At 36.8% G+C, this 26,413-nt stretch overlaps 2 protein-coding genes across 8 annotated transcripts in view; one reads left to right on the forward strand and one right to left on the reverse strand.

Moving 5' to 3' along the window:
* DNAH7 (dynein axonemal heavy chain 7) overlaps positions 1-3,781 on the forward strand; it is a 249,362-nt gene extending 245,581 nt beyond the window's left edge. Inside the window, exons 63-64 of the mRNA XM_061147985.1 lie at positions 1,337-1,440; positions 3,552-3,781. Of these exons, the coding sequence (XP_061003968.1) occupies positions 1,337-1,440; positions 3,552-3,758 (311 nt within the window). The 3' untranslated portion in view covers positions 3,759-3,781. The remainder of the gene's footprint in view (positions 1-1,336; positions 1,441-3,551) is intronic.
* Positions 3,782-3,950: 169 nt separating this feature from the next.
* SLC39A10 (solute carrier family 39 member 10) overlaps positions 3,951-26,413 on the reverse strand; it is a 147,273-nt gene continuing 124,810 nt past the window's right edge. For all 7 annotated transcript variants that reach the window (XM_061149106.1, XM_061149105.1, XM_061149109.1 and 4 more), the window contains 5 exons: positions 23,093-23,213; positions 21,519-21,887; positions 20,324-20,404; positions 11,902-12,092; positions 3,951-6,730 (listed from right to left, as the gene is read on the reverse strand). In XM_061149106.1, coding sequence (XP_061005089.1) covers positions 6,572-6,730; positions 11,902-12,092; positions 20,324-20,404; positions 21,519-21,887; positions 23,093-23,213 — 921 coding nt within the window. In that variant the 3' untranslated portion in view covers positions 3,951-6,571. The remainder of the gene's footprint in view (positions 6,731-11,901; positions 12,093-20,323; positions 20,405-21,518; positions 21,888-23,092; positions 23,214-26,413) is intronic.

The raw sequence follows: 26,413 nt of genomic DNA on the forward strand, positions 1-26,413 counted from the left end.
CTGGAGACGTGGGCATGCAGGATGTGCTTGCAGATCTCTCTGGCCCCCTCAGGCAGGTCCACCCCTGACCTGGCTCCAGGCTCAAGATGCATTTTGCAGTTCAGTTTTACTAGAGTTATTCTTGGGAAGTTATTGGATGAGTGCTTTGCCAGCAAATAAAATTGACCTTTATTCCAGCTATTCTTTCCGTCAGTTAAAACCTAGAGAGAACAGAGGGTAAGTCTTCCCCTCAACATCCATCACTGGGCTATCCACATGTGGCCTTTTAAATTTACAACTAAAATTAAATTTAAATCTCTTGGTCCCACTAGCCATATTTTACATGTTTTAATAGCCAATCATATTGGAAAACACAGATATAAAATATTTCCATCACTGGAGAAAGTCCTATTGCACAGCACTGCCCAAGTGGATTTTCATATCCTATTTTCACAAACTGCTTTCATCAGTATAGCTGATTTGATTCTAGTTGTACAAGGTAGACAAAAACAGGCATTCAGTTCAGTCGCTCAGTCGTGTCCGACTCTTTGCGACCTGATAGACTGCAGCATACCACGCATTATTGTCTTACAAATATCTTCCAATTGTTCTCTGGATAAAAAAACAGATATAGAGTTAAATGAATTGTTCAAGATCACACCGCACATTAGGAACTCTTCACCTATGTCTTTCTAAGTTCCTCATTGCCTCCCTTCTTATCTGTGCAACAAATTACAATGAATATTTTTGTGTGCAGATACCCATATTCAATTCATGAAGCTTTACACAAGTGGATAGCCAGGGATGTGATCCAGGTTTCATGGATTCCTTAATTCATGGTCTTCAGTTGATCGTGTATGACATTGCCTTCTGCATTCTCATACAGACTGAGGTGCAGCCTTGGAGTGAGATTCTAAAAGGGGAGGAGAAATTTAACTCTCGGGACATAAGACATCAGCAGAAGGGTGTTTTGCTCCCATGCTGCCTGGAAGCCACTGGGTCCCTACATGACATTAAGAACTTCTGTAGATTTTGTGGACTCTTGACATTATAGTCATTGGTCAATTAAAATATAAACCAGTGTTTTCCCAAACAGAGAACTTCATGTAAACTAATTTAAAATTCCTTTCCTCTTTTTGTCTCCCACATCAAGTTTTACTAGGCAAAGTATAGGTATTCTCAAATTAAGAATATTAACACAAACTCAGAACACTGGCTTTATTTTAGAGCAGATCTTTGTTTGCTGACCGAGTATCACTTGCACAGTATTCACCTGTAGGGATTTTAGCTTCACAACTCAATCTCAGTCTGTATGCATATGCAAAGTGTTGTATTAACCTGCTTCTTTTATATTTAGGTGTTTTCATTCACGGACTATTTCTGGACGGAGCTTCTTGGAATAGAAAGATCAAGAAACTTGCAGAATCACATCCCAAAATTCTTTATGATACAGTGCCTGTGGTGAGTATTTTCTAATGATATATATATGTGGGGGGCTATTTTATACACGTACATACACATATGCAATTTCTTATTTACGGTAGTTATGTTTTATAAACTTGCTACCAACATTAGTGAATACTGAACTCCCAGGCAAAATATAAGGTTAAGTTTCTGTAATCAGGTGGCCACATTTTTGTTAACTGATCAATATATAACTTTCTTTTATTTGTGCTTCTGTTTAAAGATACTTTAATACACACTGTTGATTCATTAACATTGAACTCATGGACTATAACTCATTCCTAAACAGTATTTATAAGGCATATCACTAGACAGCACCTCAGCCCTACACTTAGGGGCCTTTTTAAACAGAAAAGTCACCAACCAAAAAGCAGAATGCAAAAAGCTTAGCATCGACAAGATACTTGTTCATATTCTAGCTGTGAGAGTTGAAACCAGGCGGCAGAATGTCACCAGGTTCAGCTTCAGCGGGGAACATGCCTGCTGGTGACTTAGCTTTTGCTGCTCTGGATGCTTGCAAATAAGCATGAAAGAACAGAATACCGATCCTAGGATTAGGACTAAATCGCAGTGATAGGCAGATTCGCAAATATGGAATCCAGGAATAATGAGGACTGACTGTACACATGTGTCCACATCCACACATAGGTTTATGATTTCTCTTCCATATACATTGACCTAAAAATGTGAAACTTGCTGGTTAAAAGATAATTATATGAAAACCATCCATTTAAAAAAATTGTCTTCTAGGCACCAGTCTTTAGCATGGGCATACTAAGCTATATAAATACTAAGCTTCCAGCTGTTACTGCATTATGGAAAGATGGCTAGAGAGATTTTCACATAATCTGAAGGGTCAATCTGGGACAGTGATAAAATATAGGCTGAATTTTACATGAACTTACATGAATTCTGTTTGTGGGACACTGGGAGCCACTCAAAGACAGGCAGTAATCCTTCAGAGCAATTCTAACAGGTACAGAGGGACCAGCTGACCGCCGATTGCAAGAAACCCGCCATATACACCAAGATACTGTGGGCAGATAAAGTTTCAAATATGAGACCCAAAAAAACGTCTGCAATTTCAGGAGTCGATCTGGATCAATTTTTTTCTTTCATATAGAAACTCAAGTTTCTGGTGAATGGGATTTTAAGTAGGTAATCTTCTGAAAAGTCACTAGTAAAAAAAACTCCCATTAAAAAAAATCCACTTAGTTGAAACAAACCATGTCCAACTTGAGTGTTAAGTCCTTGTATTTAACAGTAGCTGAAGAACAGCTTTACAGATCTCCACAATTATGTGGGAGAGAGACTAGCACCCTTATTAGTGCCTTCATACAGTTTGTACTTAAACCTGAAAAACAAAAACAAAAACAACAACAAAAAAAGGAACTCCAAACAGTGGGGATGTCAAGAATTGCCATTACTACCGGACAAAGGTATTCAAGTTCTAAAAATGAAACACTGTTTCCCCTTTCTGATCATAGTTTGTTCTTTACTCTTATATCCAGAGATTAACTTGCTCTAAAATTTTATTGAGATTGGTGAGGTTCAACTATGCTTAATATTCTAGGAACCTGACTAATAACTCTTTAAGAATAATCTTAAGAGTTGTATTGCAGTTATAAAGGCAACTATGTTTTAAACAGCACAAAACAGTCACCTAACATGGGGGAGGTGATCTAGTTCAACAGTCACTGATAAAAACCCTTTCAGAATATTCTGGGATTGGCTCTTAATAAAGCAACGTAACTTTGAGTATCAGTGGTAGCAGCTCTCACCTTTGAAAAGTATATCTGATTTTATTAATAGTATTAGTGAGCGCCAAAAGTCATCCTCAGGTAGGTGTGGTATGGAGATGATGAATAGATGGGTAGTATGCTTTTTCAGAGGAGATGACTATTTTTTTCTCATTTAGCTTCTAAACTGGTTCTGAAGATAATTCTGAGAGCTCTAAATGTTTTGAGCAGTGGCAGCACTGCTGACAAAAATAAACTCAATTTAGCCCACAGAAATTTGCAGACATAACTAACCTTATGCCAAACAGGTTCAAATATATGTAAATTTAACAAACAGCCGTGACTTAAATTTTGTCTACTTCCTTCTAGATGTGGCTAAAGCCCTGTAAGAGAACAGATATACCAGAACGACCAAGTTACACTGCCCCATTGTATAAGACAAGTGAGCGCAGAGGAACGCTGTCAACCACTGGCCATTCTACGAATTTTGTGATTGCCATGATTCTTCCCTCTGACCAGCCCAAGGAGCACTGGATTGGACGGGGTGTAGCACTGCTGTGTCAACTTAATTCATAATTAGAAGGTGTCACTTCCCTGTTTTCATATTCTTTGTTAGATGAGTCAGTAGAAAACATATTTTACTTTTTAAAGAAGTTATTTGGTTTAAATCAATTTGACTAAAGCTATACTTAATATTTAAAATGACTCATACTTCATAGTTAGGAACTGTTCTAACAAAGACTAAATAAGACACACTGGTATATTTGCTCTTTTTGAATAACTTTATTTTGGGAGTGTTCCATAAGCATTAGGAACATACATAAAATGACACACCACTGTTGACAATGAAAAAACAGCATTTGATCATTTCCAGCTTTATAAATTTTTAAAAAATGATTCAGTTACAACAACAAAAAAAGAGTTTAGATATTTTAGCAAGTATCACCTTGCAGGACCATAATCACATTTAAGCCACTGACTTACTGTTAATGGAAAAAATTCACACTGCATCTAGTTACTATAGTATTTCTAAGCATAATCACAGCTGATTGAATGCAATGTGATATACACCAAAATTCATATGAATGTCACATAGTGACAGCATTGTCCAAGTAACATTAATGACCTCCAACAAACACATGTTAAATTAGACTGGTCAAGCTAAATGGAATGTTGGAGCCAAACAGAAATGTAGTGGAATTCAGATTGTCTAGTAAGACTTGAAATTATACATTAGGATGATGTAAAAACTAAATACTGGTGGAACCCCAAGAAAAATACTAGCAGCAACTGTTACAGCCCTCTTAAAAGTTAAAAAAAAAATCTAGCAAATAAAGATACTACCATTTTTGAGAGAATATAAAACTTTATATACTTCAGCATAACCTATTTGCTTTAAATCAGGCATTTATTTTTAAGACTGGGAGTATATTCCAGCTGTTGCTTTTCATAAAAGTTTTAATATTAAGCAGATTTAATGCTGGAATGCAGAATCCTCCTTGGACATAAAGACCCCAAAATGAATTATAAATATACCTTGGTTCAGAAAGCAAGATATCTGAATCATGTGAAGTTGGCAGTACTAAATAAAATACCAGCACCTTTTAGCCAGGTTGCTTGAAGGGTCAAGCAATGAGATGAGGACTGTCCCAATTCAGTGCCCAATGCTGAAAGTAATCTATGTGTAAAACTCCTACTTGTTACAGGAAGCCATGAAGAAAGCAAGAAATAATTTTTCAAATTCAAGCATAAATGAAGGAACTAACACCTAATGAACCCCCTGCTTACACCACACAGGAGAAGCACTGGCAATTCCCTTAATACCTGGATGCATGTGCTGCCCTCAGTTCTGTTTTAAAGTTCATGGAGTAAGAGAAGAGGAACTGGGGAAGGGAGGAGGACCGACTGAAAACATTTTAAATGGAATGGAACGCGTTTGGCTCTTAAGTTTCTGAACAATAAGATTTTTAAAGCCGCTACACAGGTAGCCAAGCAGATCAAAACAAAGCTGCCCGCAGATAGTTCACACACAGTTTACCTGGCATAAGTGCAGAGCATGTGGCACAAGATGTAAACAGAAAGCGGCATGCATGTGGTTAGTACTACAACTGATTAGGCCAAAATTCAGGGTAAATGTGGCTTGCACTTCTCACAAATCGTTCACCATTCATGGCAGGAGAACAGGGCACCTAAAAAAGAGACTACTCCCTACCAGGCACGAAAAGCACATGTTGGCACAAAATAAGTGATTTCAGCCGAGCTACGTAACTGCATCTTCCAAGTCACCGGGTACCGCGACGGCCAGGGCATCAGTGGAGGCCACCCTCAGGACCGTTCCTACACCCCGCGTGCAGACTGGCCGCGGTCAGCCGCGGCCTCACAGCCTCACTGCCAGCCAAGCGCGTGCTCTAGGTTCCAGGGCCAAACTGGCAGAGCGCTGTGTACAGTTAAAACGTAAACTTCCCAAGTAACTCATTATTTCTGTTCAAGTAGGGTGTCTGAATATTTAGACCATGTTTGGGTTCTTCATTTTGCTGATATTTTCTAAAGGGTTACAATTTTAAGGAAAAAAAAATTTTTTTTTACCACATGCTCCAAACCCCTTACCCTCACCAAAAAACCTGAAACAAAAATAAAAGTTAAAAAAAAAAAAAAAAGCCCAAACACCAAGTATAATATTAATACAAAGAACCATTATGAATCTTTCATTAAACTGAAGCTCACACACATGTACAGTCACAAATTTCAGTAGTTTAGGCTGCAAGTTTAAACCCTATGCAAATATATACAAAAATAGTAACTCTAGATTCAAAGAATAAGGGCCTTTTTCCCAATGCTAAATCCATACTCTAATGCAGCCTGAGCTTTCCCCTAGTGCTACAGTCCTATTTTATGTAGCTTCAAAGCTGTATCATGTTGATCCCTATTTCCATATGGAGCTGAATTAAGGGACACTACAATTCACTTTTAGCACAAAGAAAAGTCTGCCCGAAGTCCATCTGAAATATTTTTAAAAGTTTAAGTGATTTTTTTCTTTTTGGTTCAATTTCTATTTCTGCATAGCCACAGAAGTTTCTACTAATAGAGACTACTTTAGTGTTTTTTATATGATTATTTCTTTATAAAAAGTCTTAATCAAACCTATGTCAACACTGGTCCATGGAGTCCCACTTCCTCCTTTCTTTATCACAAGTTTTATATTTGTAAAAGACCCCTTCACGCAGGGAAGACAGCACTGAGCACTGGTCTTTGTGGTTCGGCTCAAATCTATGAACTTGTAAGGAGTGCAAGCCACCGGCTTTTCTTTGAGCGACGTGCTTACAGTACAAGGAACAGACGCAAAGCTGCATGGCGACATTCTCAGCGTCAGCAGTGACTGCCGGGAGGGGTCAGAACTGGAGGTCGAACACAATTTTGTCTTCGTAGAGGGCGATCACCAGCATGATGGCGAATCCGGACAGCAGCCCCAGGTTCTGAAGGACGAACTGCCCCACGGGGCAGAAGCCGTGCTCCTCGTTGTCGCCGTCGCCGTGCAGCATTTCTGGGAGCTGAAACATGTTGTTCAGATGTCTCAAAACAATTGTGTATAATCTCATTTTTTAAAACATTTTCCTGCTTAAGAAAGTTAGTGACTAAAGCACAACTACTAATAATTTTGAACATGGTGCTAACCATATTTGAGTCAAACACTTAGAAGTTTTATGCTCTAGTTATGTACTAAATAAACACTAAATCTGCGCCCTCCTCACCTCCCAACGGAACACATCATTTATGTATTAGTTACTTTTTTAAAGTTTTTTTTGCTGTCTACCAACCTTTCTGCTAAAGTATAAAACTTTAGCAGCTTTGCCAGTGAAACTCAGGAAAGAATACCACAATTCCCATACTTACTTTCTCAGTGAGCTTAAGATATATCAGTAAGATTCCTTTGGGAGATATTTCATTCTAAACTATCATTTATTCACCCTTTTCCATCTAAATTCTCATTCCCAACTGCACATTTCATCAAGGATACACAGTAACAAGACAATTGCAAAATTGATACCTCTATGCTCTTAAAAGCCATTATTTTTTTTCCAATAATAGACAGAAATAGTGTCCCAAGGCTTTGCAGCAGACCTACTACCAAGTCATGCATGCTATCTTCACAATGTATTCTATTCTCTTAACAGTGATACCATTTTTAAAATTTGAAAATCTCCAATATCTTTCTTTAAAGGCACAGTGCACTGAAAAGTATAGTTCAGCTTCTAAAGCACAAGCATATACCACATTTAAAAATAATCCATAGAAAAGTAAAAAACTAAAATCTTTAATGTGTCTAAGTAAAATGGATTTGCTGAAGAATGAATGTATGTGCATTATTATAAGCATACATTCTTCCCACCCAAACATAACCAAAATTAAAAAAGAACTATTTCCGATTTTCATATTCATTTTTCTGTTTGTTGTTTGTCTTTCAACTTTGCAGTGAATATCTACGGGACACTGATATGCTACTCTATTTGACACTAAGCTTTTACTCCAAACAGTATCTTGGTACTTTGGGGTTTAGGGAGGAGAAATGCAGTGTTAAGTTTATAATGTCTACAAGGAAGAAATATCATCATTCATTATTAAATAATGAGTAAAATTAACCCAATTACCATGCTCTGACAGTGCTACAGTATATTTAACAATCTCCTGAGAGTGCTATTTAAGAACTACGTCACGCTGGCCATCTATTCTGTTCATAGAAGTCTGCAGTAGTGTATGCTAATGGAGGTTACTGTTCTTACCCAGCAGAATTGAGTAGAGACCATTATAAATGCCAAAGGTGAATAACTGTGACAGAAACTATATGGTCCACAAAGTTTAAATATTTATTATTGTTTCTTTTACAGAAAGTTTGCTAACCCCTGGATTAAGACTAAAACTGGCAGGTTCCAACCTATGATTTTAGAAAGAAGACTACTTTTATTGTTACAAAAATTTTTTTCCCAAGATTTTATGATTACAAAAACTTTTAACTTTCCCTAGTATTTAAGCATAAACAATGTACATCTCACAGAAATAGTCCCTGTAGACCATGTGTACATACCAACAAGAAGAGGCACCATAGTGCCTTCCTCGCACTCAATTCTGTCCTGAGTGCTGACACCAATACTGTCTGTCATAACCACAGTTAAGAGCCAGCCAGTACCTACCTGTATGACCACAGGTGTTAACATGCAACAGTGCTTGTTGATAAACAGGTGCTATTCAAAGCTCCCAAAAAACCAGAAACTTCCAACTTGGTATCTGTCTGAAACTAAAACTTCTGGTACTGATGCTATCTTACTTAATGACTATTATAAGTCAATATAAACTTCCTCCTTTTAGCTAAAGTGGTCTTTATAAAACAAAAATGAGATAATGTCTGTCATTGTTGCTTAAACCTTTTAATGGTCTCCGCAAATTGTGCGACTCATGATCTGATCACCATCTACCTAATTAATTAATGACACTGTAGATATGTTACCTAATGTATTTCCTAAATGAGTCCTAAAATATATGTGGATAGTTTGTCCCTGTCTTTTAGAACACTTAGGTGTTTTCAACTGAGACATTATAACTACTCTGCAAAAAGCATTTTCATATGATTTCATTTTTATTTGCTTGCTTTATTAGCAATAATCATTTTGTTTCCTCGGGAGATACTCCCAGGAGTAGACTGACAGGTAAAAAAAGGAATGATGTTATTTCTTACATGCCCTTTCCTCTTGATTCTGATAAACTCTTCTATCTTCTTTAATACTTAGCTCAAATTTCCTATTCCAGAAAAACTTGCCTAATTTTATTTCCAAATTTTTTAGCTAGCCTCTAATTCCACAAACATGGTACATCACTCTACCGTAACATGTATCCAAAGGATTGTAATTGATGGCTACTTTTCTTCTTCATTAGACTATTAATTCCTTACTATAATGACACTCTTGTTCTTTTTACAAGTTTAGCCCTCTAGTATAAAAATTAGCTCATTCACTCTTCATTCAATAAATTATGAACTACTTCTCCAGCAGTAATTGAAATATTATAAAAATGCCTGCCTTCCAAGAACTGATTGCCTAATGGGGCACAAAATGAACTCAATAAATAAATAAAATGTTTAGTATGTTATTAGTAAATTAAGTACAAGTGCAAACGAGAAAAAGTAAAGTAGGAATACAAGATTCAGTGTTGGTGTGGAGACTGAAGTTTTAGACAGGGTGCCTCAAGAAGTAAGGGAGCTGGCCGGGAGAATGTCTTAGGAAAATATTCCATAGGAGTGATCAGCGAGAGCCAGGACGCTGAGGCAGTGTGCCTCCTGGGGGAGCAGAAGTGAGGTAAGGCCAGGAAAATCAGGGATGGAAAAGGAGAAGAAGCAGGAGGATAAAAAACCTTGAAGATCAAAACAAGAACTCTGTGCTTCTGCTTTAATGAGGCAGATAACCACTGAAGGGTTCGAAGCTCACAAGTGATATGATCTAATCTAATCTTACAAAAATCACTTAAAAAAAAAAAATAGTGATGATAGATATAGAGTGTGGAGGCTAGGACAAGGACAAAAAAGCAGGGAGAACAGTTAGAGAGAGATGATGGTGCCTGGAATGAGGGCGGAGTGTAGGTGATGAGGAGATGGAGCCCCAGTAGATGTGGGAGGGGCAGAAAGAAGAGTCAAAGAGTGACACTCAAGGTTTTGATCTGAGAAAGAATAAAGAAGAAGAATAAAGTTATTGTTAATAGATGGAGGATTCTAAAGGAAATGCTGGTGTAAGGAGTAGGATTGGCAAATATCAAGAGCTGGTTTCTGAATATATTAAGTTTATAACACCTTTTAGATATTCAGCTAAGCTGGTAGATAACGCTAATCTGGAATTAAGGAAATGGCCTGGGCTAAAGATGTAAAGAAAGTGAAAGTGTTAGTCACTCAGTCATGTCCAACTCTTTGTGATCCCATGAACTGTAGCCCACCAGACTTCTCTGTCCATGGCATTCTCCAGGCAAGAATACTGGAGTGGGTAGCCATTCCCTTCCCCAGGGGATCTTCCCAACTCAGGGATCAAAGCTGGGTCTCCTGCACTGCAGGCCGATTCTTGACTGACTGAGCCACCAGGGAAGCACAAAAAGTGATGTGATACACCCTCACTGTGTGTGTGCCCGGCCGCTCAGTCGTGCCTGACTCTGCGACCCGATGGGCTAGCAGGCTCCTGGGTCCACAGGGTTTTCCAGGCAAGGATATTGGAGAGGGTTGCAAAGTTATCAGCCAATAAATACTTAAAGCCATGAGACCAGGTAAGATTACTGAGAGGACTTTCATCAACATTCAGAGGTAAGGGAAGAGAAGAAAATCCAGCAAAAGACTAAGAAGAGGCCAGAAACGTGGGAATTCAGGAAGTGGTGGTGTGACAGAAGCCAACGGTCAGGAAATCTTCCAGAGAGAAGAGAGTGATCGACAGCCAAATGCTGCTGCCAGGGAAAGTGAGATGCAGACAAACAGGGGCAGTGACCAGTGGATGTAGCAATGTGGTGGTGAATGGCAGATCTGACAAAGTACCCTGGCAGAGCAGTCGGGAGGAAACCTGATGAGCCAGACTCATGCGGGAAGAGAATTAAAAAACAAGAATGGGTAATTGCTATAATTGGGAAGGAGCATAATAAATAGGGCAGTAGCTAAAACTGAAACTAGAATTTAAAAAGATCCTCTCCCACCCTACCTTTTTAAGGTAGGAAAAAGGGAGCAATGTAAGGGGGCTGGGTGAGACAGGGGATAGATCAGATCTAGAGAGCAGTTTGAAGGAGCTGGATCTTGCTAGGAACACAGACGTTTTTTCCTAGGGACAGGGACAAAGGTAAACTGGCGCCGACCCAGGGCAACAAGCAGGATTGGTGATGGGAACTAGTGGGGAGTTATCTCGGCGGCTTCAGTGTTCTCCATGGGCCAGGAGGTGAGGTCATCAGCTATACACGAGGACAGCAAGTGAGGCTGACGGACAGAGGGGGTAAATGGCTGCTTCTGGATATAAAGTAAAAAGTATTTTTTCTGACTGTCCAAACTTGCTATAATAAATATTCTGTAATTAAAAATTCAGGTTATATAACTGAAACAAAACTATTTAAGAGTCTACTAGGAAGAAAAGTGAACAGTTATCTAGTTAAAAGCAGAAAGTAACCAAATTATTAGTTCTGCAAACACACTGCCTAACATATTTAGGATATAAAAGTAAAATTAAAATTTAACTAATTAGTGTTACAGATTTATTAACTTTAAACTGAAGCTAGAAATAAGGGCAATAACATAAACCCCTTGGAATCCAAACCATTTTCTGCAGAAGGCTGGAGAAATATAGTACTTCCTTCATATTTGCTATTAAGCAAGCTCAAAGAATTATTTTGTTAACCATAAAAAAACACTTCCACCCCAATATTACAAAACCTTCAAAGTAGTATAGTAATTTTGTATACCTTTAATTATTATTGATGGTTACTTTGAGTAGTAATATTATTTGATCAAAAATTTTCAAGATAACTGGTTGCCAAAGAAGGAATCCTCCTACTTAAATGTCTTTTGTTAATAGATTATTTAAGATATCACATGTCTTTAAAATGGGTTGTGTTTATTAGTCTTTCAAACTACATCCAAAGAGTTCTTCCATTTTTGGAAGTTCATTCTATTTACAGGTTTAGTATGAGAACAAACATATAAAATAAGCCGTCTTACCATATCCACCAAGGCCACGTAGAGGAACATGCCCGCAGTGATCGCAAAGATCCAAAGTGTGATGTTGTTGGCATACTGACCAACAGCCGTGCCTATGAGCATGCCTATGTAAGCCATCATGGCAGAGAGGAGGTTGTATACAATTGCTTGCTTTACAGTCATGCCCGCTTTAAGAAGAACTGCAAAATCACCTGCAGTTAAGACATAATGTAAGTTTTAAAACCACAGGATTTTACTTACAAATTCAGGAAAACACCAACAAAAAAAAAAACAAAATTAAGAATGACATAAAAAGATATACCTTTATAACTGAAATTTTATAATGAAATTTTATTTTACTTATTAAACCTTAATACATGCAAAACTTTGGGTGAACCTCAAAGGCATCATGCTGAAAAAGAGTCTGGAAGGTTATATGTGATTCCATTATATGATATTCTCAAAAAGATAAAACGATAGTGACGAAGAGCACTTGCGGTCACCAAGGGGCCAGGATAGAAAAGGGATGTGACTACAGAGGGACAGCATGAACGGGTTTGTTGAGATGATGGAACTGTTATCCTTGATGGTGGTAGTGGGGACACAAATCTATATACACGTTAAAATTCAAAGAACTGTACATCAAAAAGCAAGGTCAATGTTACTTGATAAGTGCAATGAAAATTTTACAGAACACCAAAAAGACATAAGAAAAAAGAACTTCACCAGAGCACTTTTTGTGAGCAACAAATAAAGCTCTCTACTTTGATCTCTGCCCTTTCTAAGGGAAATGGGCTAAGTAAGAACAGAGGTAAGTGTATTGTATGCAGTTTACATTTATGTTTTCTTTATTCCAAAACAAAAGTTAAATCTTAATTCTGAAAATCCTAAAAATGTAAAAAGAATAGAGAGACTTTTCTCACTCATCTGTCTAAAGCTGGTAAATAAAGGATTAAATATTGATCAGAGAGAGATTACTAGAAGGGCAAAATGTTGCTAGAACTAATAGTCTTGAAGCTAAAGGGTCAAAAGCAATAGTTTCATTAATTATAACTTTTTTTTGGTTTTAGCAACTAAATGTACAAACATCCAGTCAATTACTGAATGTTCAGTAGATACAAGTTACTATACAGAATACTGAGGGCTGTTTCTTTCCCATGAGAAGGTATCTTACATGTCTAAAAGCACATGATCTAGGGGTGTGTGTGTGTGTGTGTTTAAAGTTATGATTATATGATTCTCATTTATAATAGATAAGTAGAAGTTAACAACAAAGAAATTAGTGCAAGGCATTATTTTCCATGTTCTAATGAAATGCTATAAACTACATCCTGCAACATTACTGGGGAAGATAATACAATCAAGCAGATTATCTACCAATGGCTTCTAACCTGCCATTCTGCAGTTTCCACCTAAGATTACTATACATCCTGTATCTTCTCTCTCTCATCCTAAATACTTAATTCTTCTGCTGAGACTTGGATTCCATGTCAGTTTTTATCTCTTCTCTAGAGTTTTAAGTTCCTCTGGCCTTTCTTCCTCAGCTTCCTCTAAGGAAAGAGTTCCCTAACTTCTTCCACTACAAAGTTCCTCACCATACTTTGAATAATTCACCTATCTATTGTGTTAAAGGGACAATTTCATTTAGCAGGGTTTAGGTAATATAGAATGAGACTACAGAAGTGACTTTTAGGTTATAAAATACAGTGTTTCCTTTCATAATTTCAAATAGAATTTTTAAAGGAGCATTATTGAATACTGACTGAACCAAAGTATCCTGAGTACAAACATCAATTCTGATGCCTTCCTGATATTACTGGGTGGGAAGATGATTACTTTCATCCCTGAATAACCACCAAACAGCATGAATTAACCAGACAAGATTCCAGATGAGATATTTAGTTAATCCTTTTTAAAATTAAGGTCTAACTTACATATACAATCCTCCCCTTTTTTGATGTTGAGCTTTGACAAATGTATATATTTTTTAAAAAGTATATGTACTATGTAAACATAACTATCAGACTCTGTTTCTTTACCTGCCCAAACCCCAAAATTTCCTTAGGCCCCTCACTTCTAGTGATCTGCTTTCTGTCCCTACAGTTTTGCCTTCCCCAGAACATTACATAAATTATGCAGTCCTTTGAGTCTGGATTTTTTTTTCCTCTCTTGGCATGATGTAAGATTCATCCATGTTATAATTTATATCAGAAAATCATGGCTTTTTACCACTAAGTAATATTGCATAGATGAACAATAGCTTATTTATCCCTTCAGTAGCTTAAGGACATTTAGGTTATTTCAAATTTTTGATAATTATGAATAAAGCCACTATACACATTCATAAATAGATTTTTGTATTAACAAAAATTTTTGTTTCCTGTATGTAGATACCTAGAAGTGGGATTTCTGGCAGCAATTTATGGAAGTTCTGGTTGCTCCTGATCCTTTCCAGCCCACAGTGACAAATCCAGTACTGAATTCTCATGTGTTTATCTGTTATTTGCATAACTTCTTTAGTGAAATGCCTGTTCAAGTATTTTACCCATTTTAAAAAAAATTGTTGAATTGTTGGTTTTCTTATTACTGAGTTGAGAGGTCTTTAAACATCCCAAAAGATTTTGGTCAGACATATATTTTCCGAATACTCATTCCTAGTCTTTGGCTTGTCTCTTCATTCTCTTTAAGTGTCTCTGTGTAGAGTTTTTACTTTTTAGGAAGCCTACTTTATTACTTTTTTCCTTAGTAAAGCATGCTTTTGGTGTTGTATATAAGAGCAACTTGCTTAATCCAAAATACACAAGATTTTCTGTGTTTTCTTCTAAAATTCCTTTATATTTAAAATTTTTTCATTTAGATCAGTGATTCATTTTTAATTTTTGTCTATGGTAGGAGGACTTTTTTTTGCAAGTAGATATCCAATTATTGCAGAAACATTTGTTGGACAAACTATTCATTCTACATGGGATTGCCTTTGCACTTTTGTTGCAAATAAGCTGCTATATGTGTGCAGATTCTATACCTTGTTCCACTGATTTATGTACCTATTTTTTAACCAGTACAAATTGTTTTGATTATTGTGGATTTACAATAAGTCTTAAATTTAACCTTGGTTTACTTTTAAAAATTCTTCTGGCCATTCCTTTCCCTTTCCATAAAAGTTTTCGGAAAAAATTCATTTATCTCCAAAATAGTCTATTGAGATTTCAGTTGGGAATGTACTGAATCTATAGGGAGAATTAGTGTCTTAGAAATGCTAAGTCTTTTGGTCCATAAACTTACAATAGATCTTCATTTAAGTTTCCTCTGATTTCTTTTGTTGGCAAATTGTAGTTTTCAGCATACAGATTCTATTGTATATTTTGTTAGATTTAACCAAAGTATTTTGTATTTTTTGGTGTTACTGTGAAATTACTTTTTAAAAATTTTAATTTCTAATCGCTCAATGCTAGTATATAGCAGTATGACTTTTATATGATATTCTTATATCATGATGAATCATTTAAGAATCTATCTTTGTCCTACTCTTATCTCAGGTTATAATTTCCTCAAAGTTATCTGCATATTTTTCTACCCTTCTCTTCTCAGTAAGAACCTATATAAACATTTAAAAAATAAATCAAAGGGATCCTCAGCTGGAATTTACAGTGAATAAGCAAATCTATTCATCTTTTGACAAATCAATCTTCTTTCCTTTCTGCTGACAATGGATATCATTAGCACAAAGAATGAGGTGTGCCTACCAAAGCTGTTCTATTAATGCAATCCAATGTTATAATTATGTTAATAGCTGCTAATATGAAATCTTTGTTTTCTTTTTTTAAAAGTATATACTGTAAGATTCTTTTTGTCTTAACTAATGCATGTATATACATGTATAAATCTAAACAGTGAATGTTCAATTTTCCCTGGACAATTTAGCACATTATGAGTATCTTATTTTGAACTTATTTAATTAATACTCGGAAGAGGGAAGGAAAAAATGTACAGCATTATAGACAGCCTCTCTAAGCTGAGTCTTAACACATTATTGACCAGGGATTTTTTAAAAAACTAATGCCTGTGGCATTAATATATCTCTGGTCAATAATGTGTTAATAACACAGCCACATTTATTTATCAAAATGTTATTTCCTTAAGTTAAAACATTACTCAATGTCAAGAAAAGAGTTTGGATCATCTACCTTTTTGGATTATCCTCAACCTCACTTCCCCTTTATACATTCTTATATAGGTTTTCTTATAAATTATTTTTCAAATGTTTCAAATATAGCTCCTTATTGAAAGGGTAGAAAAAAGTGGAAAGAATGCAGAAGAATAATATTGCAACTTACTTAACTTTAGCTATACAAGTTTGGCAAAAACAGCAGGAAGAGTAATAAACCAGGTAATCTCATATCTGTTACCCTGTACCACAGCAAACATGAAATGAGAATCTAGGTCTTCTGTTTCCTCTGATGGCTTCCATTTCTGCACACCTCTTACAGGGGACTGCCCTGTATTATTCTAAGGTTTAAAAGTATATGTTTTTTCATATCACATTCCCAAACACACAAAAACCCTACCTGGAACACAATTAGAGAAACAGAAATCTGTTCAGAAGAGGAACATCAAAATTTGGAATTACTAAGTGGACTGAGGATCAGTCTCCAAGGTACTAGAATGTAAGTGACCCTTGAACGACGCAGGGGCCCAGTCGAAAATCTGTGTATAACTTATAGTCAGTCCTCCATATACTCTATTCCACATGTGCAGATTCAACCAACTGCAAATCATGTAATACTATGGTATATACTATAGACCTTTAAGACACAGTAATGGGTACTTTGGTAAAATAGGGCGTCTACTGATTAGATTATCCACTCATACTCATTTGGAGAAGAACAGAATGTAGAGAAAGGCATAGCTTCTGAGTCAGAATTCCTAGGCAAGGAGAAAAACCAGTCCCTTGGAGGCTGAGACAGACACTTGGCAGTTGTATAAGTTGTATAACTTGGGCTTCCTCAGTGGTTCAGTTGGTAAAGAATCTGCCTGCAGTGCAGGAGACCTGGGTTTGTCCCTGGGTAGGAAAGATCCGCTGGAGAAGGAAATGGCAACCCCCTCCAGTACTCTTGCCGGGAGAGTCCCACGGACGGAGGAGCTGGGCAGGCCACAGTCCAGGGGATCCAAAGAGTTGGACACGAATGAGAAATTAACTTTCACTTCACTTTCATATACTATAGAAAAAAAATTCTGCACGTACGTTGACCAGCACAGTTCAAACCCATGTTGTCCAAGGGTCAACTGTACATGTTTTTCCCCTTAGGGTATCACTTTAGTATAAAAATCTCAGAGTAGTTTTAAGAATTCATAAACAAAAATTTAGCTAGGGCAAAACAGGTTTTATATCAAAGTATTCTACAATGTGACATATTATGCTGTTTTGCCAACATCTTAAACTGCTAAGTGGAAAGAGGACTTGTCCCTATCTACCTGCCTAGTGTCTGTCTCAGCCTCAAAAGGACTGGTTTTTCTCCTTGCCTAGGAATTCTGACTCAGAAGCTTCTATGCCTCTCTCTACATTCTGTTCTTCTCCAAACAAGTATGGATAATCTAATCACAGTAGAGGCACATATCTGGCCCTGTTTTACCAAAGTGCTCATTACTGTGTCTTAAAGGTAAAACGTAGGCTCCACGAACATTATGTAAAACTTCCTTTAGACCACCTCCACATTGTAGATGGATAAAAAGCCAAAGCCCTTCAGGCCACCTCCAGAGGAGGAAGCTGGGTCATTTTTTTATGATCTTCCTTTCCCAGGAGCTTAGGCAACTAGCATGGGGTAGTCTGTTAACTTAGCACAAGGCACTGGGGGAAAACATGCATTTTCATGCCTCACTCCTCTCCTTCTGGCAGAGCAGATGTACATCTGGACTGGAGTTTCCTCTCACAGCAATAGTGTTAGTCATTCATTCGTGTCCCACTTTTTGTGACCCCATGGACTGTAGCCAACCAGGCTCCTCTGTCCATGGGATTTCCCAGGCAAGAATACCAGAGTGGGTAGCCAGCCATTCCCTTCTCCAGGAGATCCTCCCGACTCAGGGATCAAACCTGGGCCCCCTGCATTGCAAGCAGATTCTTTACTGTCTCAGCCACCAGGAAAGCCCCAAATAGTAACATCTTAATCTCTGGCTTGTGGGGTGGAACAGGTAGAGATTTGGAGTGTCAATATTTCAGTGAGGTAGCTTGGCTCAGGCTTTCACCAGAACTCTGCATTGGGTATCAAGCAAGGGCTTGCCTAGGCAGTAAGCTGTGTACTACATTTGTCTTATGTGCAGTTATCACTGTGTGTCCCTCCCTTCAGTAAGAAAGTACAGGGGGAAGAAGGGGTAAGTGACAGGAAGACAACCGTCCCTCATTTCCAAAGTCTCTGCTGCCAATGCTGTGCTGAAAAGGAGCATGGCAAGTGGGTTAAGGAGAATTCAGTATAACCACACTAAAATCATAAAGTGACCTGACATATTCCTTTCACGGGGTAGTGGGTGGGTAGGAAGGAAGCTGAAGGCTTTCCTGGCATACTACAGATGTGTGAGTGACTATCCAAGTTTATTACTAAGCAAACTTAAAAAAAAAAAAAGGGTTAAAACTATTAGGCAATGTTTCTCGTATATAAAAACTGACAGACAGTCTTGATTTGTGTTGCTACTGAAGTGTAAGGAAGTTATTTGGTACATCATTCTCTTACTAGCATAGGAAAGCAGTTAAATATAACTGTGAGATATAATATCTCACAGTGTAAGATGTAATATCTGCACACAAAAAAACCTATATTATAAGAAAATAGGATGTCTAAAAGGGATATACTAAGCATTAAAAGAAGGACCTAGAGAAAGTAAGTGATAAAGTTTGGAGGAAAGATAAACCTGAAGCATGGTGTACTGGAGGGCAGTTCTGAAGTTAGAGGAAGAAAGACTTAACATGCTACACTAGGGACAGAGCTAGCAGGACAAGCCAATTGGGAGGGAAGAAGCAAAGAAACAGGCCAGGCACCCAGAGTGCAGGTTTGGTGAGCTGTGTTTGGGTGAAGTCGAAAACAAGCAAGAGCAATTCAGTGAGTGAGGCTGAAAAGGTAGGTAGAAGCCAGATGTGAAGGTCACTGAAAGGAACATTAATGACTCTCAGCTTTTACTTTATATGCAAAGGAAGGGGACTGAAAGATTTTGATTAAATAAGCAAGTCACATGTAGTCACATAGTAACATGGGCATATGTCAAGACAATAGGTATGTAAGATACACTGAACAGAATGAAACCAGAACTGTAAGTACTCCCTGCGGAAACTGCCCAAGGAAGAGATAATGAAGGGTCTGGATGAAGGATTACGGGGCATAAACAAGATATATGATTATATGCCCATGGTTGACAAGGTAAATAAAACTGTAAGGAACAAAGTCCTAAAGAATCAGTACCAAGTAAGCAGTAAGAGATTTTTTAACTTTATGTGAGCAGTTAGTAATTAAGAAAATTATATAAGTTAATTCTACTTAAAGTGAGCCAATCAGTGTACTACCAATCAAGATAAACATTGTCAAAATGATAGACATTTCAGTCACAAGAAAGGGCACGTAAAGAAATTCCTTGGATACTCAAGAGATGCAGTGTTTTTTTCTTTCAAATTTATGTCACCTTCATATCCCTCAGACATTTTCTATGTGAATGTATGTTCATATTTTTTCTTCCATTTTTCAATTTATAGGAGGAAACCAAAACACAAGAGAAATTAAAAAAAACAACTGCTGTATCAATAAATGCCTATTAATACAATAAAGGAACACCACTGTATACCTTATAAATTGACAAAAGTTAGAGAGTTAATGCTAAGTGTTACCAGGGATGTGGAAACAAAGGAATTCTGTTGTTACTGCTAGAGAGGACACTAATTTGATCACTCTCGATAGTGATATGATACTCTCAGGCATGCATATCTTAGGATCCATCAGTTCTGTTCCCAGGTATATACCCCATAAGATGTTCTCACAAGTGTCTCTCAGCATCAAGTCTACAGATGTTTAATGCACCATTATCTGTGGTAGCAGGAATTTAAAGGATATATGGTAAGTCCAATTACTGGGTGCTAAGTATGTAAAAATGTGGTAAATATGCACCTTCAAGTACTAGGCAGAAACAACATATTAAATTAATTCATGGAGTTAAAAATATACTGATTAGTAAATAAGTTAAGAAACAGAGTGGGCTATAACTTAATATTGTTTACATAAAATAAAAATACATAAAAAACAATACACACTTTTGGAAACACATTAACAAAAATTTCAGTAAATAAGAGAACGATGACACTGAATACTTGCCATCAGCCATTTTTTATGTTTTAACATCTCTAAAATTTAGATGCGTTTATATAACTCTTACATTTGATGAAATCTGATAAATTTTAAGATCATGTTACCTAATTCATGTGGCAGTTCATGACAGAAGACAGCTATAGACGTACTGATTCCTCCCGTCAATCCAGCACTGAAAGCTGCTCCTGAGGTTGGGGGGGGTGGGTGGAAAAAATCCAAGTGACATTTACTGATATTCTCTTTTTCTATTTTCATTCATAATGGCAGATGCATTCTCTTTTACCTAATCTCATAATGTATGAGTGACTCACTAATCTCAGACACTGTAGTTTTTGAACACACAAGAGAGTGAAGTGCAAAAGGCATGTGACAACCAGAGAAAGCTACTCAATGAAATGAATATTCCCTATGAATTAAATTCTCTATTTGTGTAATCTTCTAATTCACTGACAGCTTCAGAGTAGTAACAGCTTTACTGCTTCAATCTCTGACCTCAATTTTAAGTCATGTAAGTCTGTAACTGCACTTGTTCTTGCAAACTAATATTTATAGATATTTAAATATTTAAAAATATCCATATCCAAACTTTTCTAGGTATAGAGCATGAATGGTATAAATTATTATTTGTCGGATGGTCCTGAATACTGAAATCAGAGGTATAAATGCGTTTGATACTACTTGTAAAATTCTTTACTCTTTAACAATGACAGCCACTGTAGCTTCAAAAATATAGCGTTTCCTGAAAGAAACCAAAGCCTACTTCTGAATAAGTATTTAACAGTCTGGATCTCAAAAGAAAATTATGCATTGATCACATTTAATGTTCTCCTAAACTGGTAACATCAGTTTATATTAATAAGATTCTGATATATGTTTGAATTTGATAGAATGGATTTTTACCATTATAAAATTTTTCTTCACTTTTTTAGTATAAAAAAATTTTTAAACCCAAGATTCAAATTCATTTGTTCTCATTTGGAAATGTATAAATGTATTTGAAAATAAGTTAAGGTAGCTTTTTCAATATGGTAACTATCCCTTCAATAAGAAATCAAGTTACTAAAGAAGTATAATGCAGACATTTGTTTACATGTTCAAAGAAAAACCCACTGAAATTATACCTTTATGCCCCCAAGTAAACTTACCAAAAACACTACCATCGCCTTTGGAAAAGCCAAATGACAGGACTAATATATAGTAGTATACTTGTTAAGCTCCAAGATTAGTACTAAAACAGTGGAAAACATAAAATGGTCTTAAGGAAAAACAAATTATAACCCAGGTTTTAAGCCTACTTACCAATTGCTAACCCGTCACTGAAATTGTGGATGCCATCTCCCATGATTACCATCCAGGCGATGTTAGCTATGCCTGTCTCCTTCAGATCTGCCCCAGAATGGCAGGGCCCATGTGAATGATGAGAATGTCTGTGGTGCCACTGATGGCCGTGCTCCCTCAGCACGGTGCTGCTCTCGTCATGGTGGTTCTGTGCAGCAGCACGGAGGTCACGCTCATGGATGGCATGCGTTCCATCACTGTGAGAATGGTCCATGATTTTCTCCTCTTCTATACGAAGGTAATTTTTAGGAGGGGACTCTTGCTGGCCTTCTAAATCAGTCAGTTCAGTTTCATTTAGTCGATCTTCAGAAACAACTGAGTCATCAGTTCCTATATTTATAATGGCAAAGGATATGCTTTATCAACAAGTACATGAATGCATATTTACTTAATTTAAACCCAGACAAAATAGCAGTGTAATGAACATTTGTACTAGGTGAATGTCTTTTACAATTCCTAAATGGATATTAAAAAAACAAATAAAACAAATAAGTAAATATGCATACACATAAACTGGGATTTTGAGAGTCTAAAAGATGAACCAGATGAAGTAAATGAAGGGAACTGAAATCAAGAGCAGGCAAAGAGAGGAGAGAAACTGGCACTCATGAAGACATTGTGACGCTTAAGGAGCACATCACCAACAGTTGAAAATAAAAGAGTGGAAAGTTACTGTAGAATTCCCATGGTAACAAAATAAACCCATAATTTTTCAGAGAACAAAGGAACCTTAAAGTTTACCCACTCTAACTTTCTCTTATCATTTAAGAAAACAAAGAAAATTTAAATCACTTGCATCCTCGAGGTGCTTTATATATCTGAACATTTCTAGATTGTTATGAAAATGAAGTTTAAAAACCCTTAAGTGATAACATCTGTCACATTTTTTTTAAATGAAAGTTGGCTTCTCACCTAGTTTACAAAAGCTATTATATGACAAAGATTTGCTTCACAAAATGTATATTGGGGCAGAGTCTACAGTTAATATCTAGGCTGCCTCTTCTACAGAAAATCATTAGTAATATTCAGGGGAAAACATAAGTTCACAAAAGGGAAAAATTAGAGTTAAATATTAGGTTTTCCTGAAAATTTTAAGTTATCTCATTACAACATTCACAAAACACAATAGATGAATGGATGAGCAGAGATTTTTATGTAGAAGATCACTCTCCTTTAAGTACAAAGGCCTTCTCTCCTTTTCTCACATGAAAACAATCATATATGGAGGGCATTACCAAAAAATAAAACTCTAATTTAAAGATGTTTTGTTTCATTTTTTTTTCCTGTAAAGTAAAAAGTGCAATATTTTCCTTGCCTGGTAACATAATTAATTGGCCCTATATCCCAGTGTAATAAATAAGGCTGAAAATAATCAGACATGAACAAAATCATTTGAGACACATAAAGAAATAAAAGAAACTAATATTAGAGAAGCCACAAAGACAAGAAATTTCAAACAACACAGGTACAGTTTAGACACAAAATTTCAATTTTTATATTTTAAAGGTTTCTCTTTAGTCAGAACTGTTGTCTACCGGCAAGAGGCTTGAGCTGAAGCCAGTCAGCATCTGGTGTATTATTTAACTTATGATCTGAAAGCTTTCTTCCAATAGCCGATTCTTCTGTATTCTGCTTCATAAACCATTTCTGTTTTCCCTGAAAAAAAAAAAAAAAAAAGAAAAATCTGGTATTAGCATTAAATCTGCAGTCACAATTAGCAACAGTATTCACTGTTAACATCTATGGGAATAAATGGTGCCAATTTTATAAAATATTTAGAAAAGGAGAAAAAACTTTTAGAAATTAATCAAAAGGTCTAACCAGATGAAAACTCCAACTAAATTTGCATGTTTTTTTCAAATATTCAACTAAATGGTCCAATTCATGTATTTCCAAGGTAAGAATAGGGTAAAGAGTACTGTATTATTATATGCAACCCAAACAAAATGTGTGCGATAGATGTAATATTGCTCTCATTTAATACTGTGTAGGAATGGGAAATTTTAAAAAATAAAAGGTTATTCCTTTGAATTTCTTTCTGTATTTATCACAATGTCACTTACCCCTATATGTGAAAGTAATAGAGACAAACTTGAATTAAAATCCTAAATCTACAGTTTACATTTATGACACTTGGACAAGTTTATTAACCCTAAAAATATTTATCTATAAAACGAAAATGAGATTCTCCCAAGGATTAAATGAGGTGATATATGAAAATGACCAATTAATTACTGACTTAACAGCTTTATAATAAAGACAACTTTCCTTTCTCATTTAATCTGTTCTCTACTAATAAAGTCTGTTATATTTCATTGTTTAGTTTTGAATTTTCCTACATTATCTCTTAATAGTCTGGCTTCTTCTCATCAGTCTATCACTAACAACTCTTCTGACTTAAATTTATACTTTAATCAATGTTCACTTTGAAAAAAGCAAATAAGTATCTTATAACAGAATGAAAGTAAATCCTTGTTGGTTTTGCTAATAGGCTGTGGACTACGTTTCAGATGTTTAAGTCTTCTAACTGCTGCAATAAGTAGATTTGTTATGGCTAGCTGAACGTGCAGTAGAGTCTCCAAAGATGGTCACTATCAATTTCTTTTCTCCCTGTATAACTATTCTTTTCCATCCATAAGGCATCTTATGGTGGAATCTATTCAGGAAACTAAGATCATGGCATCCGGTCCCATCACTTCATGGCAGATAGATGGGGAAACAGTGGCTGACTTTACTTTTTTGGGCTCCAGAATCACTGCAGATGGTGACTGCAGCCATGAAATAAAAAGACGCGTACTCCTTGGAAGGAAAGTTATGACCAACCTAGACAGCATATTAAAAAGCAACAAAGGTCCGTCTAGTCAAGGCTATAGTTTTTCCAGTGGTCATGTATGGATGTGACAATTGGACTATAAAGAAAGCTGAGTGCCGAAGAACTGATGCTTTTGAACTGTGGTGTTGGAGAAGAATCTTGAGAGTCCCTTGGACTGCAAGGAGATCCAATCAGTCCAACCTAAAGATCAGTCCTGGGTGTTCATTGAAAGGACTGATGCTGAAGCTGAAACTCCAATACTTTGGCCACCTGATGCAGAGAGCTGACTCATTGGAGAACCCTGATGCTGGGAAGGATTGAGGGCCGGAGGAGAAGGGGACGGCAGAGGATGAGATGGTTGGATGGCATCACCGACTCGATGGACATGAGTTTGGGTAAGTTCCGGGAGTTGGTGATGGACAGGGAGGCCTGGCGTCTTGTGGTTCATGGAGTCACAAAGAGTCAGACACGACTGAGCAACTGAACTGAACTGAATTCCTTGTCCCTAAATTTTTGCAGGTCTTTTGACTTGCTTTGACCAAATAGAATCCAACAGAAGTGATTCTGTGCTGGTTCCGGCCTAGTCTGCGATAAGCCTGGCACTTTTTGCTTTTTCCTCAGGGAATCTGCCCACTATGCTATGAAGAAGCTCAGTCTAGACTCTGAAGAGAGGCCATGTGGAGGAGTACCAAGATGCAGAAACAGACTGAGGCATTCTGAGACCTTTCCAGCCCAGAACTGCCCTAGTCAACCCAGACCAGCAGAGTTTGAGTGAGTCACTCAAGCTGACACCATGTGGAGCAAAATAACTGTCCCACTGAATCCTGCCTATTTTGGGGGCTTGGGGTTGTTTTGCTTCATAGCAATAGATAATAGAAACTGAGGAAACAGAAAATGTTCAAAAGAAAGTAATATGGAGACACCCTAAAGAGAAGAAAAGAAACAGCAGTTTTAACATGAGATGAAGAAAAAAAAGGAAGGAGGAGACAACAACAGTACAAAAGCCAATGAGACAGATACAGAAAGTAAAACACCAGCTGGGAATTTAACTGCTCTGTTTCTGACTGTCGATTTTCCTAAAATCTTGCCAAGTGACTACCCTCAAAGCCCCAACTTGCTGAAACCAGTCAGCATCTGGTATGTTACTTAACTTGTGTTCTGAAAGCTTCCTTCCAATAGTTGATTTGTCTACACAGAACAACAAATGTCTGTTCTACTCAAGTATCACTAATTACCTTTCTTCAAAAAAACACTATATACTTTTTCATCTTAGGTTACTTATTGTCCTATTTATCATAAAGGAGGTGAACTGATTTATCTACCTAGACTATTTTCTTTGGTATACTTGAAGAAAGCCTTACTATTACATTTAGAATGCCACATAGAGAATGGTATATTTTTCAGATTTTAACTTCCCACAATTTCAAATTTACAAAAAATTGCCAGGCTTTGACAATTCTATTCTCATGCATCAGTTTGCTTTATAAAAATTTATTTAATTTTGTCAGTAAGTCTAGGTTCAAAACGAGTTCAAGATTAAATTATAAAAAATTTATTTACTCTGAACTCTTAAAGGACTACATTTTATATTTATCTGTAAACCATACAGTCTCTAATATTTAGTACCCATCAAATATATATTTGCTGCTTCAGCATTGTTGTTGCTCAGTCACTCAGTATGTCCGTCTCTTTGTGACCCCATGGACTGCAGCACACCAGACTTCTCTGTCCATCATCTCCCAGAGCTTGCTCAAACTCACGTCCATTGAATCTGTGATGCCATCCAACCACCTCATCCTCTGTCATTGTCTTGTCTGCCTGCCTTCAATCTTTCCCAGCATCAGGATCTTTTCTAATGACTTGGCTCTTCAGATCAGGTGGCCAATGTACTGAAGTGTCAGCTTCAGCATCAGTCCTTCCAATGAATATTCCGGGCTGATTTCCTTGAGGACTGACTGGTTCAATCTCCTTGAAGTCCGAGGGACTCTCAAGAGTCTTCGCCAATACCACAGGTCAAAACCATCAATTCTTTGGTGCTCAGCTT

Source organism: Dama dama, chromosome 8 (genome assembly GCF_033118175.1).
Source record: "Dama dama isolate Ldn47 chromosome 8, ASM3311817v1, whole genome shotgun sequence".
NCBI lineage: Eukaryota > Metazoa > Chordata > Mammalia > Artiodactyla > Cervidae > Dama > Dama dama.